The 14,351-nt window shown below is 51.6% G+C and overlaps 4 protein-coding genes across 4 annotated transcripts; 2 read left to right on the top strand and 2 right to left on the bottom strand.

Moving 5' to 3' along the window:
• Window positions 1–1,450: 1,450 nt before the first annotated feature.
• PENARI_c013G08951 (uncharacterized protein) lies at window positions 1,451–5,910 on the top strand (the record flags this gene model as incomplete). Its single annotated transcript, XM_022633304.1, has 4 exons — window positions 1,451–1,502; window positions 1,562–1,708; window positions 1,779–2,006; window positions 3,821–5,910. The coding sequence occupies 4 exons, from the start codon at window positions 1,451–1,453 to the stop codon at window positions 5,908–5,910; spliced, it is 2,517 nt and encodes an 838-aa protein (XP_022486958.1).
• A 647-nt stretch (window positions 5,911–6,557) lies between these two features.
• On the top strand, window positions 6,558–8,976 carry PENARI_c013G01785 (RMD1 family protein; the record flags this gene model as incomplete). Its single annotated transcript, XM_022633134.1, has 4 exons — window positions 6,558–6,611; window positions 6,681–8,379; window positions 8,440–8,625; window positions 8,705–8,976. 4 exons carry the CDS (start codon window positions 6,558–6,560, stop codon window positions 8,974–8,976), a joined length of 2,211 nt encoding a protein of 736 aa, XP_022486769.1.
• A 535-nt stretch (window positions 8,977–9,511) lies between these two features.
• PENARI_c013G07334 (uncharacterized protein) lies at window positions 9,512–11,130 on the bottom strand (the record flags this gene model as incomplete). The annotated part of the gene is made up of 6 exons (XM_022633267.1): window positions 9,512–9,613; window positions 9,692–9,751; window positions 9,808–10,095; window positions 10,152–10,792; window positions 10,858–10,936; window positions 11,014–11,130. The coding sequence occupies 6 exons, from the start codon at window positions 11,128–11,130 to the stop codon at window positions 9,512–9,514; spliced, it is 1,287 nt and encodes a 428-aa protein (XP_022486990.1).
• Window positions 11,131–11,870: 740 nt separating this feature from the next.
• PENARI_c013G05312 (U4/U6-U5 snRNP complex subunit SNU66) lies at window positions 11,871–13,874 on the bottom strand (the record flags this gene model as incomplete). Its single annotated transcript, XM_022633215.1, has 1 exon — window positions 11,871–13,874. The coding sequence occupies one exon, from the start codon at window positions 13,872–13,874 to the stop codon at window positions 11,871–11,873; it is 2,004 nt and encodes a 667-aa protein (XP_022486857.1).
• Window positions 13,875–14,351: the final 477 nt, after the last annotated feature.

Below are 14,351 nucleotides of genomic sequence, written 5' to 3' on the forward strand. Positions count from 1 at the left end.
ATGAAGTTGTTAGCAAAAGTGCATAAGGATTGAAATTTGACACCCAACCACCAGTCGCTAGTTTTATCTCTATTAGGGTTGGATATCGGCAGTCTGCACTTTATCTCCGCGGCCACTGTCACTCCGGAAGCCAGAGGCTTACTGTGAACTTTGCTAATTGGTCTTCTTTTTGGGAGGGTAAACTATCGCTTGTTTTACTTTTTGTGGGACGATGACTGGACTTGGTGCTAGGAAATACCATCTGGAGACTGTCATGCATAAGCATTAAAAATGCACGAGCGCGGTTATCGCTATTAATTTCCCGGATTTGCCCTTCTAGGCGGGATTTTATCGACACCCTTTATGTGAATTACGGGGGTGTGCATCTGATACCATAAGTTGACAGAATAGATATGTCAAAGTCACACGGGATTTACCAGTCGTAAAATGTACTGCTCAAGGTACACAGTTAATTAGAGAAGGTTCAATACCACCCAATTTCCCCCGTACACCTCGGATAGCAAAAGGCGGGGTGAATGCAGGCTAACTCTCGCCTAATACAGTATCGGAAAGCTTAAAGACCCGGCCACCTATTATATCACCCACCGTTCTCATGTCAATTGGCACTAGAGAACACACGATAAAGTCTTTTCTGCACATCTGCCAAAGCACGAGGTACAAAGCCTAGTCCTTCTGGAGAAGTCAATGTTTAGACTGGAACACAGATACAGTCTTGGTTGGCCTTGTGTAACGTTCTCCTGCAGAAGGAGCCGTTTTAGGGTCACGGCAGGGTGTCGAACTAGATTTGGTAGGTCAGGTGTTACAGGTTCTTTGATGAGGCTGTAGCTCGTTATTTCTGGAGTCGCTGTAATGTAGATTCAAATTGGCATCTGTTTCAGCCTCGTGCATCTTGGCATTTCTTTGGCTTCGTACTGCCCATGGACCCCCTTTGTTGCAGAACTGAACGAAGAGTACTTATTGTGTCTCATGGTTTTAATAGTCGGGTGGTCATGCTTCGCAGGAATATATTGACTTGGGGGTCTCATATGTCAGGACTCATGACTGTTCTACTATGTACTAGAGAAAAGCACACACATTAAAAAGGATCTAATTTTGCTGATGTCTCAAACAAAACCAATTGAATTTCATTCTGCGTTGCCTTTCTCGTGTAGACCTCGTATTTATGTGGCGGCGGAGAACACAGACCGCGGCTAAGGCTGGAAATCCGGGGTAAGGACAAACACCGTAGAGATGAGACATCAATGTGTTGTGAGATCAGGTTCCCTCGTATATGGTCATCTGTATCGTACATTCTATTAAAATCCGGTGCTTTGGGTAGCTGTGTCTTGCTATAAATGTGCTGAAGGCAGGTTGACAATCCACTATGTAAACCACCGAGCAACTTCTCTTCCCAAACAAATACTGCCTCTATAGCGATTGAAAGAGAAAAATAAGAAGCAGAGGATCTAAGATGCATCTCTTCACCCTTCTCGTCCTTACCCTCGCCCACTTCACCCTAAGCAGTATGTATCCCACCATCACAACCAACTCATACAACCCCAACCCAGCTAACCAACCCCAGATGCATCAGCCTGCCCAGCACCAGCAGGATGCGGAACCGCACAAGCATGCATCGGAACCGAGTTTTGCACAACAGCAACCTTCGTCTCACCCACGACAACAACAATAACAACCTGCGTGCCAACAGCCACCTGCGCAGGAGTTTACTGTAAGTGCATACATGCCAAGAGACAGAGACCGAGACCGAGACCGAGACCCCGTACATAACCCAATCAAAGTATCAAACCTATCTAACTACATACACGTATATTTGCAACAGCACCCTGCCAAGCAGGCGGCCCAGGTCCAACTTGTTGCTCGGGATACTGCGCAGCAACTCGGTGCCGATCGACCGATGACACTTACCCGTTCTGTAGTGAGGATAATGGACCTTGTGTTGTGGATGACCATTGCTGTTATGGGAATATTTGTAGGCATGGGATTTGTTCAAGGCCTTGATGAGATTGGTAAGGATAAGGGTATCGGTCGCTGGAGGGGTTTGTTATGCACGTTTGGTAGTATATTGTTATTTAGGAATGTCTATTCCGTATTTGTATTTCTACAGTATATGACGTCGAGGCTATTTTTGACGCTGTAGGTTCTTGCGGAATGGGTTATTCGAGCATCCTATCAGAGGTAGCAGGGGCATCGGCTTTCTCACTGGACGCCCTAGGCCTAGGGGGCCTTACGAGGATTGAAAGGCCTGACTTTGATTATCTCAGTGGAGATGACAGCACCGTATGCACCCGTGACCACCTCGGTTCCGGTTGAATATTCCATCACTTGATCTTCGGGTATGCACCCGAGATGACCTAGCAATCACCTTCTCGATATAGCTAGCTTGGACGCGTCGACGGTGTGGTAACACGATCAAAGACGATTGTCGCGATCGCCGTTACATATAGCTTTTGTCAGGCGTGAGTAGTGTCGATGTCGATCACTGCGGCTACGGCGATATAGTTGCTTTTGTCAGGGCAGGGTGGCGAGTGCTGCGGCTGCGGCGCAGAATACCTGACTAGGTACGTTAGGGGGCGGAGTGGAGGTGTTGTTTTTGGCATGGTCCGATGGGGCCATTTTGGTTTTGGTGTTCGGTGTGGAGGAGATGAAAATAGAAAGTAAAGTGGCTGGGTTAGTACGGAGATTATTGTTATTAAGTGCAATGTCGGATTTGGAATAAGTTAGTACTGTAAAGTGAAATGATGTTTCCCGGGCAGACATCCGGACCCAATGCAGGACATGGGACATGGGGGCCCTTTAACAATTGCATGCCGATCAGGATTGAGCAAGGATGCAGGGCTATTTCCCCTTGTCTCAGACTACACCGCAAGGGGATCCACGTCTCTTCGGCTTCTTACTTAGTTTTCTGTAGATGTTTGCCACAGCGTCATCCAGTAAGAATGTGAATCGTGATCGGATCGAGCAGACTCGAAGTGACTGGTAATACTGTACAGTGTGACGACTTGACCTGTGAAACCAGAGCCAATAGTCGGGGAATGGATTTCTTTTTTCTGACTAGCATACGTTAGGCTATATTACCTGCCCGAGACCTAAAAGGAGTAAGAGTCCGGAGGCCCACTGTTACACCTGCCTACAGGTGGACGAAAGGCAAAAGGGCTGGCATTCTTGGGAGCCAGAAAAGGTCCGAGTGATCGTCGAGGGATTTGGTATGTTGGAATATCCAGTTTTAAGTGTTTCAAGTTTTTCAAGTTCTTTTAGAGTCGGGGTGGACTAAGTCATTACCTGGGTAACTAAAAGTACAAAGGAACGTTGAGTAATAAAGAGAAATAAAGAGAATAAGTTATAAGTTAATATACCGAGTAACGCCCGGCCACACCCGTAAGTCTGGACTCGGGCTTTCTCCTCACGGTATCCGGTATTATTGTATTCTTTGGCTACGGGCTAGAGAAGAAAAAAGGGAAAAAAAGAAAAAGTAGAAAGAGAAACAAAGTAGAGACAAAAGAAAGAATATACTACAGCTTACAAGTACAACTTTAACTACTACTACAACTACACGACAAATAAAGAGTAAAGAAAGAAGAAGCAAGACAAGAATCTATTTTCAACTGTGTAATAGTGTAATATAACGGGCCCCTGTAATTTTACCATCTGTCAGCTCTCCCCACTCTCCACTTCGCCGTGGCTCCCTCTCTTCTCTTCCTCTCACTCTCACTTCTACCTGCATTGCTCATATCACATAGCATCCTATTCTATTCTATTCATTCCTTGATCTTATGGCGTATGGTTGTGCCTCTCTCCGTGCAGTTGGCCGCCTGACCTGCAGCTCTCACGCTGCCATCCGACCCTGCTCACCTCGACCTCTCCCTTCCTCTTGACCTCATGTCTACCAGCCTAGAGATTCCTCAGTCTGGACTGGCTCTCCGCTCAGGAGACCAGTCCGGAGATCCTTCCAAGCCGAGTCAGATCATGCGGTTAAACCTGGTGCAGAGCACCCTCGATGATCTGATTCAGAGCCTCCGGAAGGATCAACCGGTCCGAGTTCGCCTAGGAAAACATCCATCCATTCATTATGGGGGCAAATCCCAATCCTTCCATGCGTATCCCGAAACCCACCGATCCGAGATCTACCATAGCTCCGACGATAAACAAACCTTGTACTTTACGGGGGTCTTGAGCCATAGCCTGGAGGTGGAAAAGGCTAAAAGTGCTACTGCGGCTACGGATCAGGCACTGGCCAATCTGGAGGAAAGTTTGAATGCATTTGAGAGGGGAAAGGAGTCAAAAAAGACGCACATTATCTCTCACCCAGATGAGCTGAAAGGGTTTCGGGGTTCCAAATCTGGCCTCAAAGCTCCAACAAGCAAAGTCGAACTGGAGAAAGATAGGTTCCTCAAAGCTGCCCGCTCTTCTGCTTCTGCCAGTCCCACCTTCCCTCCCAAATCTCCCTCCCTTGCCATGGGTCCTACATCAGCTCCGATGTCGCAAGCCAAGCATAACCCGAGGCTGGCTGCCCTCAAGAAGCCTTTGATCCATGTTCTGGCCATTCGGGCTGTTTCCATCCGGTATCTCGCCCAAACAACTCGCTCCTTGTCCGAAGACTGCCTCATGCTCGCCGAGAAGTACGGCCTCCAGCACCGCCTCGACACGACCAAGTACCACCTCAAGGACAAGTTTTACAAAGATCTCGACGTTTGGGAATTCAAATTCCCCAGTGAGGATGATCGCAAATCTGCCATTGACAACTGTATTGGCGCCTTCGATCGCATGCGCCTGGAACGGAGTGATCCCGCCTGGCAGATGATTCTGCCCGAAGCCGAACGCGGCAAGGGAACCTGCCTCTCTCGTCTGAAGCTGCGCACTGCTCCTGCCAAGGTCGATGCGAGCAAAGCAGATAAGAAGGAGCCCAAGAAGGAACCCGCCAAGGCAGGCGCGACCCAGAAGCCCCGTCCCTTGGACAAGCGGGTCAAGGCCAAGACCGCCAACAACACTACCCTCACTGGCCGAGTTACCAAGAAAACCGTTGCGAAGCCTGCTACCAAGGTCGACAGCAAGATCAAGTCTGCTGAATTTGTCAACAGCTCTGATGACGACGATGAAGATGCGACCATGTCTGACGCTCCCGCTCCCGCTCCCGCTTCCGCCCCCAAGAAGCCGCCGCAAGGACACCAGCGAACTCCATCCGCTGCGAAGCCCCAGGCACCCAAGCCTCGTGCTGCTGAGACTCCATCTGCTGCTTCCAAGGTCCCTAAGGCCGAGGCCCCGAAGCCCAAGCTCGAGCCAACCAAGCCAGCCACCAAGGTTGCAGCCTCCAAGCGCCCTCCGTCTCGTCCTTCCACCTCACCCCAGAAGCCGTCCCCTCTCGGCTCGTCTCCTCCTGCAAATGCATCGAATACTACTGGTCGCAATCGTTCCGACAGTCAGAACCAATCCTCTGGATCCTCCTCGTCTTCACCTCTGATTGCTCAGTCGGCTCGCAACAAGGTCGCTCGTCCTGCTCCCGTCGCCACCAAGCCTGCACAGACCAACGGTGTCAAGAAAGTGCCCGCTGCCAACCCTTTGAAACGCAAGGCGGACTCTGACCGACTGTCTGCGCCTCACGCTACTGCTGGACGTCCCACCAGTGACCTGGAGGCTAAGCGTCGCCGTGCCGCCAGCCCTTCCAGCGGTGGAAGCACCGGCAGCGCATCCCCTCCCATGAGCCACGATCTCCTGCGCCAACAGCTCCGCGAAAAATCCCAGACATTCAAACAGTACTACACCAAGTACCGCTCCTTGCATGACTCCCTGGCGGCCCTTGCCGACCCCGCGCCAGCTGATCTGGAGCGACTGCAGCGCCAGCACAACCGCCTGCGCCGCATGAAGAAGGAGATCTGGGACGAAGACCGGCAGCTCCGTGACGGTCTTCGCTCTTGATATGATCTTATCTTTTCCATCTGCATAACCATTCTGCATGGTTGTCCTCGAATGAACCGACAGCACCAGCGCCTGATTTTCCGTTTTTCTTTTCATTATCGTTTATATTTGCATTCTATCCCCCCCATCGCATTCCTGGAATTATTTTCGCATCTTTATGATTTCCTTTTCATATGTCCTGGACACCGCATTCGACAGCAGAATGCCCTGGTCCAGAAGTACACAAACATCGGATGGGTAAAGACCCTCAAACAAATAAGCAAATAAGAATATCATTATTATGTGCCTCTTCCATACAGTAGTTTGCCAATTGATCTTCGCTTTACCCCAGATCGCCCTGCTAGTCCCACTTCACCTAGTGGGCTACCCGTATCACCTCTGATTGGCTGACTGGCAACGTGGCAGAATCACGGGATGAGACTGCAAAGTAAGCAGACTCACATGATTGTCCCACGTCATTTTATAATTACCACGCTAGTCCAGATCAGGGATAGTCTCACAGACATTCGAACTTGTTGGCTCGGAGCATCATACATTGCAGGTTGCACCCACGGCCAATTTCCCACCCCAGTCTGGTGATTCTCACCTCGAATTCTCCTAACAATTCTCATATTGCCCAGGAGCACGCTCTCCAGGCTCATTTGACAATGACGCCCCCTGCCCGAGGTCGGGGGACTAGCCAACGCAGCCCGACCGTCTTGGTACGATAGTCCCGACTCCCAATGCACCCAATTGATACGAGCTCTACTAACACATGTTCCAACCACCAGGTCACAGATTCCCGCGACCAGCAACCCCCTTCAACCGCCCGACGCCGGCGCTCCCCCGCAACCCGCTTCATCACCGTAGACAACGTCCTCCAATATGCTTCAGACGTCCCCTCAATGCAGCAACGCGGCCCACCACCAACCTCAAGATCCCGACGCCTCGCATCCGCCGCTGGCAGCCTGATCGGCAGCTCGGGAAGCAGCAGTTCCAGTGCCGTCGCATCAGCCGCTGGCAAAGCCGGCCGACTAGCCGCACAGCCGCGTCTCCCACCACGAACAACGAAAGTCAGCGAGAAGCTAGTCCTCCTGCCCGACACGGGTGAGCTAGGTGAAGCCGAGATCGACGACGAGGACTATGTGCCCGAGGACCACGCGGATCTCGTGGACGAAGAGGTCGTCGCTCGTATTGCCCGGGAGAAAAATGTCGATCCGGAAATGGTGAGGCATCAATTGCTTGTGCAGAAGCGGCTTGGTGGGGATTTCGGTGTTGATAATGATATTGCGCCGTTGCTTGCTGAGGAGGAGATTCTAAGGAAACGTCGTGTTGCGCCGGAGCGTGCGAAGAGTTATGCGGAGCGGTTGCCGAAGGCGCGTCGGACGGAGAAGCTGGCTCGTGTTACAGCTTATTGTACCGCTCAGGCTTATAAGATGGGATCGCTTGCTTCTTTTGTTAAGGAGTGGCATGGTGGACGGACGAAGCTTTATGATGATTGTCTGTATACGGCTTATCATCTGCCGCTTTTGCCCGGTCATGAGGGTTATCGGTTGCGAAGTAGCCCTGTGTTGAAGTATCCTGGTGGGAAATCACTGCTGGATGAGGAGATTGAGCGCAATGAACTTCGTGATCATCATGATGATTTCGGGGTCGAGGCTGAGGAGCATTCTGTCGGTGGGCGGAATCGTCCTGATGAGGAGCATCATTATGAGGCTTCACCGGGAGACTCGGGTGTTCACAGTTCTCATGAGGAGCATCGGGAGGAGTTCCTGAACCGTATCTCTGAGGAGGCTCATCGCCTGCCAGACGAGCATGAGCATGCTGCCAGCTCTGGCGAGAGCGTGGATAGGCTGCAGCATATTCCACAGTCCAATGGCACAGAGGAGAACCGGCCGCCATCGCCTGAGCCTGCTGTCCGCCGTCGTCGACACAGCACCGATGACAGCCATGCTTTACTCCGAGACCGTCCCTCCCCACCACTCCATGCAACATCCGCGCCATCATCAACACCTCAAGCCCCAGCCCGCACCTTGTACAACGTCGCCGAGATGTTCGTCTTCAGCTACGGCGTCGTCGTCTTCTGGAACTTCACAGAACGTCAAGAGAAGGATCTCCTCGCCGATCTGGCATTCGCTACATCCTCCGTAACGGGCATCCCCGTCCCATTGGCGACAATGCCGCTCGACGAAGAAGACTTTGAGACAGAGGAATTCCACTTCGAATACTCGACCGAGATCCTCCGTCCCCGTGTCTACAATGACATGATCACCCTCCGCAGTGGCGACCACATGATCAAACTCGCTATCAGTCATGGCATAGCCCAAAGTACGAAGCTATGCTTCTTCGAAGAAGTCATGGCCCGCCAAATGGATGATGCAAAGGACGTCCCGAGACGACTCGCCGTCACAGGCCAACTAGGCATGAAACGCGAAGAAGTCTTCCGAATCCTAGGCCGGCTATTCAAAAGTCGTGTCGAAGTCAACCTTTGTAAGTTCTCTTTTCTTAACAACCCCCCAACATCAACTACGTACTAATAATAATCACCAGCATCAAACATGCTCGACGTCCCGAACTTCTTCTGGGAAAGCGAACCAACCCTCTACCCCCTCTACATCGCCGTACGCGAATACCTCGAAATCAAACCCCGAATCCAAGTCCTCAACGAACGATGCCGCGTCTTCTTAGATCTCGCTGAGATTCTATCTGACTCGATAGCTGATAACCGCACTTCCCGTACGTCTACCCTTACCCTTAACCCCCAATCCCATCTCCACCCTCCTATCCAATATCCAATACTAACAAACAAACCCAGACCAAACATGGATCATCATCGTCCTAATCATCATCTCTATCATTGTCACAATGGCCGAAGTCTTCCTTCGCTTTGGTCTGCTACACGCTCGCGAAGGTGAAGGCGCTGTCGGTACACCGGCTGGTATCATTGCCCGCGCTATGGGACGGTCTGTTCCGTCTCCGGCGTCTGGTTGGTATCCGGCTAATATGCCTGCTGGGTGTGTTTGTCCTTCTATGGGGACTGGTGTTAATGGTGCGGAGATAGGTATTAGTGGGATGATGGGGCTTTGATTTGTTTGTTTGCTCTTTTATTCTTTCATGCTATCACCTTTGAGAGGTTGAGATTGAGATTGAGGATGCAGATTTTGAGCACAAAACGGGTTCTGTATTGGCGTGTACTGGTGTTATTTTTTAGGGCTGGATTGGACCGGATTCATGTGACTTGACTCGACCTCGTCTCTTATTTCGATTGCATATTATCGAACTGCTTGTTAATACATACTCTGTTATCATCCGTCAACTATCTCATTACCTTCCCACCCTATTAATTACCAACTACTACAACTCCGCATTCCTCTACAGCATATTAATTTACTGTCAGTAGATCATAGTAAAAGAATCCAAAATCCCCGTTATAACGGACAATGCTAAATATGAAACACAGAGACATTAGATATCAGTACAAAGGGCCCGAAATCCGGTGAGTCAATGTGAATGACACAAGGAAACCCATTATGTTACACCCCGCTACGTTCGTTTTATCGTATCTATCCCTCGATTTTTCTTCGTGTATCCGGTTATTTCCCTTTCCTTGGAAGAAATCACTTTAACCGGTGATCTTGAAGATGGACTCGGCGAGTCTGCCGACGTTGCCGGAGGTGATACCGGCGACGGAGATACGGCCGTCCTTGGTGGCGTAGACGGAGTGCTGGAGATTAGATTATGTTAGGAGTTGTTCTTGTTTAGGTGAGGGGGGGAGGGTGAGGTTTTAAGGATAGGTGCTTACCTCCTTGGCGAGGGCGTCCATCTGCTCGGGCTTCAGGCCTGTGTAGGCGAACATACCGATCTGGAACGGTCTTTGTTAGGTACTAAACTCGATGTAGAAATGTTGCTATATCTTACCTGGCTGGTGATGTGGGACCAGTCGTGCTTGCTGCCAAGCTTCTCGAGGTTGGTGCGGAGGAGGGAGCGCATCTCAATGATGCGGTCGGCCATGCCCTTGACCTCGCCGAGCCACTGCTGGTTGAGGGCTGGGTCGTTCATGATGGTGGAGGCGACGCGGGCACCGTGGATGGGAGGGTTGGAGTATTGGGGACGGATGAGAATCTTGATCTGAGACTCGACGCGCTTCTTCTCCTCGGTGTTCTCGCAGACGAGGGAGAAGGCACCAACACGCTCACCGTACAGACCCTACCGTCTGGTTAGCTGTTTTCTCTTTAATATGAGAGGTGGGAGGTTGATCTCACCATGTTCTTGGCGAAGGACTGGCACAGAGCGATGTTGTGGCCCTCCTTGACAAAGTGACGAGGAGCAAAGGCATCCTTGTCAGCGTTACCGCTGGCAAAGCCCTGGTAGGCCATGTCGAAGAAGGCGAAGTGGCCCTTCTCCTTCATGACATCGCTGATCTGGCGCCACTGAGCCTCGGTAGGGTCAACACCGGTAGGGTTGTGAGCGCAAGCGTGGAGCAGGATGATGCTGCTCTCTGGGGCGTTCTTGATATCGGCGATCAGACCATCAAAGTCCAGACCGATGGTGTCCTTGTTGTAGTAGCTGTAGTTGGCAACCTCAAGACCAGCATCGGTGAAGACGGCCTTGTGGTTGGCCCAGCTGGGGGTGGGGAGGTAGATCTTCTTTGCGCCGGGGTAGAAGCGCTTGAGGAAAGATCCGCCGATGCGGAGGGCACCGGTTCCAGAGATGGTCTGGGTGATGACGAGGCGGTCGTCCTTGATGGCGGAGGAGTCGGCGCCGTAGGCGAGCTCGGCGGCGGCGCTGGTAAAGGCGGGGATACCGGTGATGCCAGCGTACTCCTTGTCGAGGCGCGATGCGACGACCTTGTCCTCGGCGGCGCGGACGGAAGGCAGGACGTAGGGCTTGCCCTTGTCGTCACCTGAAATTCAATTGTGTTAGCTATCCATTGCGCGAAGCTCGCTGGTGATGGCAGTCGAGGCTTACGGTAAGCACCAACACCCAGGTTGATCTTCTCCTTGAAGGAGTCGGCCTTGAAAGCTTCGGTGATACCGAGAATAGCATCCTATTGACCCAATTAAGTCAGAAGAGGCCCTTTAACCCATCATTGTTGATGATGGCAAGCTCCGAATCAAAGCTTACGGGAGGACCCTGGGGAACGTTAGCCCAGGCCGAGGCCTGTCTAGCTCCGAGGACGACGGTGCGCTTGTTGGCCTGGGGGGCAGCCGAGCGGCTGGCAACTCTGAGAGTGGAGAGCATGATGATGGCAGGAAAAATCAAAAGGCGAAACCTCTAAGAATGGAGATGGGGAAAGGAAAGAACCGGGAGGAGAGAAATAATAAAGGATCGGAGAGGTAGTCCCGATGTTTTTGCTTGACTCATGTGATGACGGTACCGGGTACCTGCCCTGTGGTATGTTCCCCTGGCGCGGCCCAGGTACCAGGTACACCCCCGAGAAATGCGAGAATTAACCCCGGGTAAATAGAATTATACACAAATGCAAGGTATTAACTTACTGTTTTACTGTAGCTGTACTATTGGACTATTGCACTACTACAATGTATTCATTATAATTGCCTTCAATTGCAGCTATCTACCCTCTAAAGTGGGTTATACCTTACCCTACCCTAACCCATCCATATCGACTCTATTCAGCTTCACATCAGCCCATCCTTTTGCACGCCATTCGGGAATTCGAATGCCCGGTGAACTGATTGAGGAGAAACTCCACACTTCCCCTCACGCAGTCGGGGTACACTTGTCGCTGCCACGTACGTAACTTAGTGCTGTGTTTCGGGGAGATCAATCCCTTGCTCGGTGCTAACTAGCGAATACAAACCCCCGGTTAATTTGTGTGGGAAATCCCGCATTCTCCCCCCCCCACAGAGATCGAATCTTACGTTTACACTAATGTCGGCAGGACATGACAGAAGCGGCTAAGGTGAACTTATTCAATTGGGATATCGTAGCAGCTTAATTCTATACATTAAAAAGAAGCTTCAACCCAAACGCACTCCAGCCTGGCGGTTCTTGCGCGCAGCAGTTCCCACAGCGTTATTCATACCGGTGTGTTGACTACTGTCCAGAGTGCTCATGGCCTCGCGTTTCTTTTCTTCGTCGATCTTCTTCAGGCGCTTCTCGGTCTTCATCTTGCCACTGCCCTTGCCGTGGAACTGGTGACTGAGTTGCTTGAAGGCCTCTTTCTGGTTCATGTTGCGACCAAATTCATCCACGTAGCGCAGCTGAACATCGGGTTTGTACTGCTTGTTAAATGCCTCGGCAGTATGGCGCGCCTCTTGCTGGTCACGGTGCTTGTTCTCCCATTGTGCGTACTCATCGCGCTCACGGGCTGACATGCCGTCCAGCTTACCAGAGGCGCGGTCTCGCTCACGCTGTTGCCGGGCACGTCTCTCGGCTTCGGACTCGCGGTTATTCTTTTCCTGCAAGAAGCGCTGGCGGTCGCGCATGAGCGCGTTTTGACTGCTGCTGTCGCTGTCTTTCACTAGACCACGTGATTTCAACATCGACAAAGTAGCACCCAGACCCTGGTCCAGAGTAGATTCCTCTTCCAATCCGGTGCCGGTAAGATGTTGTTGTGGCTCAACCTTGGCTTGTTGATCACGCTTGATTTGCGCTGCCAGCTCATCTTCGTCTTCGATGTGGCCATAACGGTCCATATCCACTTCCACGCCCTCTGTCTCGGGCTCGGGCTGGGGTTCGGCGGATTTCTCCGCAGCGGGAATTGATGTATGTCTCTCGTCACGTTCGGGGAGTGTAGGCTTTTGTAGATTCGACACAAACTCGGAGGTCTCGTCGATAACGAGGCCCGGTCCTTCCTCGTCCTCGTTTTCTACCTCCATTGGAGTCTGTTCTTCCTCTTCTCGAAGTTGTCGGGCGAGTTCCTCGGGGCTAATCTTCTTGCGCTTCTTAAATGCTGCGCGCCGTTGCAAGGCAAGAGAAGCTTGGAGATCGTCATCATCGACGAAAGAGACATCTTGGTTGGCGGGTTTGCGGGGGGGAGCAACTGGAACCCCATCCTTGAAATCAATATCCATGGCCGAACCCTGAGCTGCTGACTCTGAAGGGGCATTATCATCGTAGTCCATGACGGCTCTCTGTTTCGTCGCCTTGGCCTTCTTTTTCTTAGGCTTCTTAATTTTGACCTCGCTGATGTCCATGTAATCAGATGACGGCACTTCGGGCTCAAAATCGAGGCTGAAAACATTCTTCTTCAGGCGATCAGAAACCTCCTGTCGCTTTGCTTCACGTTCCTCCTCGGTCGAGCCTTGGGCGTCGAGTGTAAATCGCTTGCGCTTCTTGCCGTCAATCTCCTCGTCGTACTGTGAAAGTATACCTTGGTTCTCGGCTGTAGGATCGTAAACGGGCTTCTTCTTCTTAAGCTCCAGCTTCTCCTCCGTCTTTTCCTTCTCAACCAAGTTGATATCCTGGAGCTCATCGCCCTCATCCTCATCATCCACCGCAGCATCCTTCAGTGTCAAGATGTGATCTTCACCACCATCGAAATCTCCAGCAGAGTGTCCAACCTTGATACCAGCGAGATCGGCTGCGGTATACTCAGCGGCCGCGGCGCGTTCCCGCTCTTCCAGTTCCTCGGCGAGTTTGCGAGCGCGTTCCTTTTCGATTTTCTTCGAGCGCTTCTTAGATTGCATTAACCAAGACTTGGTATCGAGTTCATCTCCATTCGCCTCTCCCAGTGTAGATCCTTCGAGCTTGAGGTTCCGCTGGGCGATATCGCGCGCGCGCTTGATGGCGGCGTTCCTTTCTTCGCGCTTCCGTTTCGCTTCGGCGTCATCTTGGAGTTTCTTCCAGTTATCGTATCCTGCCGCCTGTCGCGTCTCAACTGTGCTCGCGGCCTCTTCCTCCTCGCCGGAGTCGCTGTCGTCTTCTTTGAATTCAGGTCCGGCGCCAGGGACAGGGAGTGGCTTGAGACCCAAGGCCACACGGATCTTGTTGTTTTGCTCAATGGATAGAGCGTCCGCCATTTTGACGGCGAAGCAAAAAAAAAAGAAAAGTGAGGACTGGAGAAAGTAATGATGTCGCCCCAAGTGCCGCGCTCTATCCTGATACCATATCACCTGACTGATAGCACTATTCCCAAAGCGGACTAGCGCATCAAAAATCTTAGGCCATAAATATCAGCCCTCCCGCCCTCCTCTTCTCTTCTTCTTTTCTTCACCAAAACACGGATCTGTGTCCAGCTTTCCTGTCCACGAACTCCTTCGGGTTTTTGTGTGATGGTTGAGAGCTGGGCAATTCAACGACATTGGAGCCATCATTTTTCGCGTGGATGGCACTTACGGTTTCCGGTTGACAGATCTCAGATTAAATGTCTGCGCCTTGTGACGCGGGTCTTGAGCTCCCACTGGTGAGCTCGGCTCGATAGCTTGGTTGCGGACGGCGTCATATTCCTAATCTCTTTGCCGATTGGCCGTTGGCCGCTGAGGCTAGGGAATAACCAT

This window comes from Penicillium arizonense (genome assembly GCF_001773325.1).
Source record: "Penicillium arizonense strain CBS 141311 chromosome Unknown PENARI_contig013, whole genome shotgun sequence".
Lineage (NCBI taxonomy): Eukaryota > Fungi > Ascomycota > Eurotiomycetes > Eurotiales > Aspergillaceae > Penicillium > Penicillium arizonense.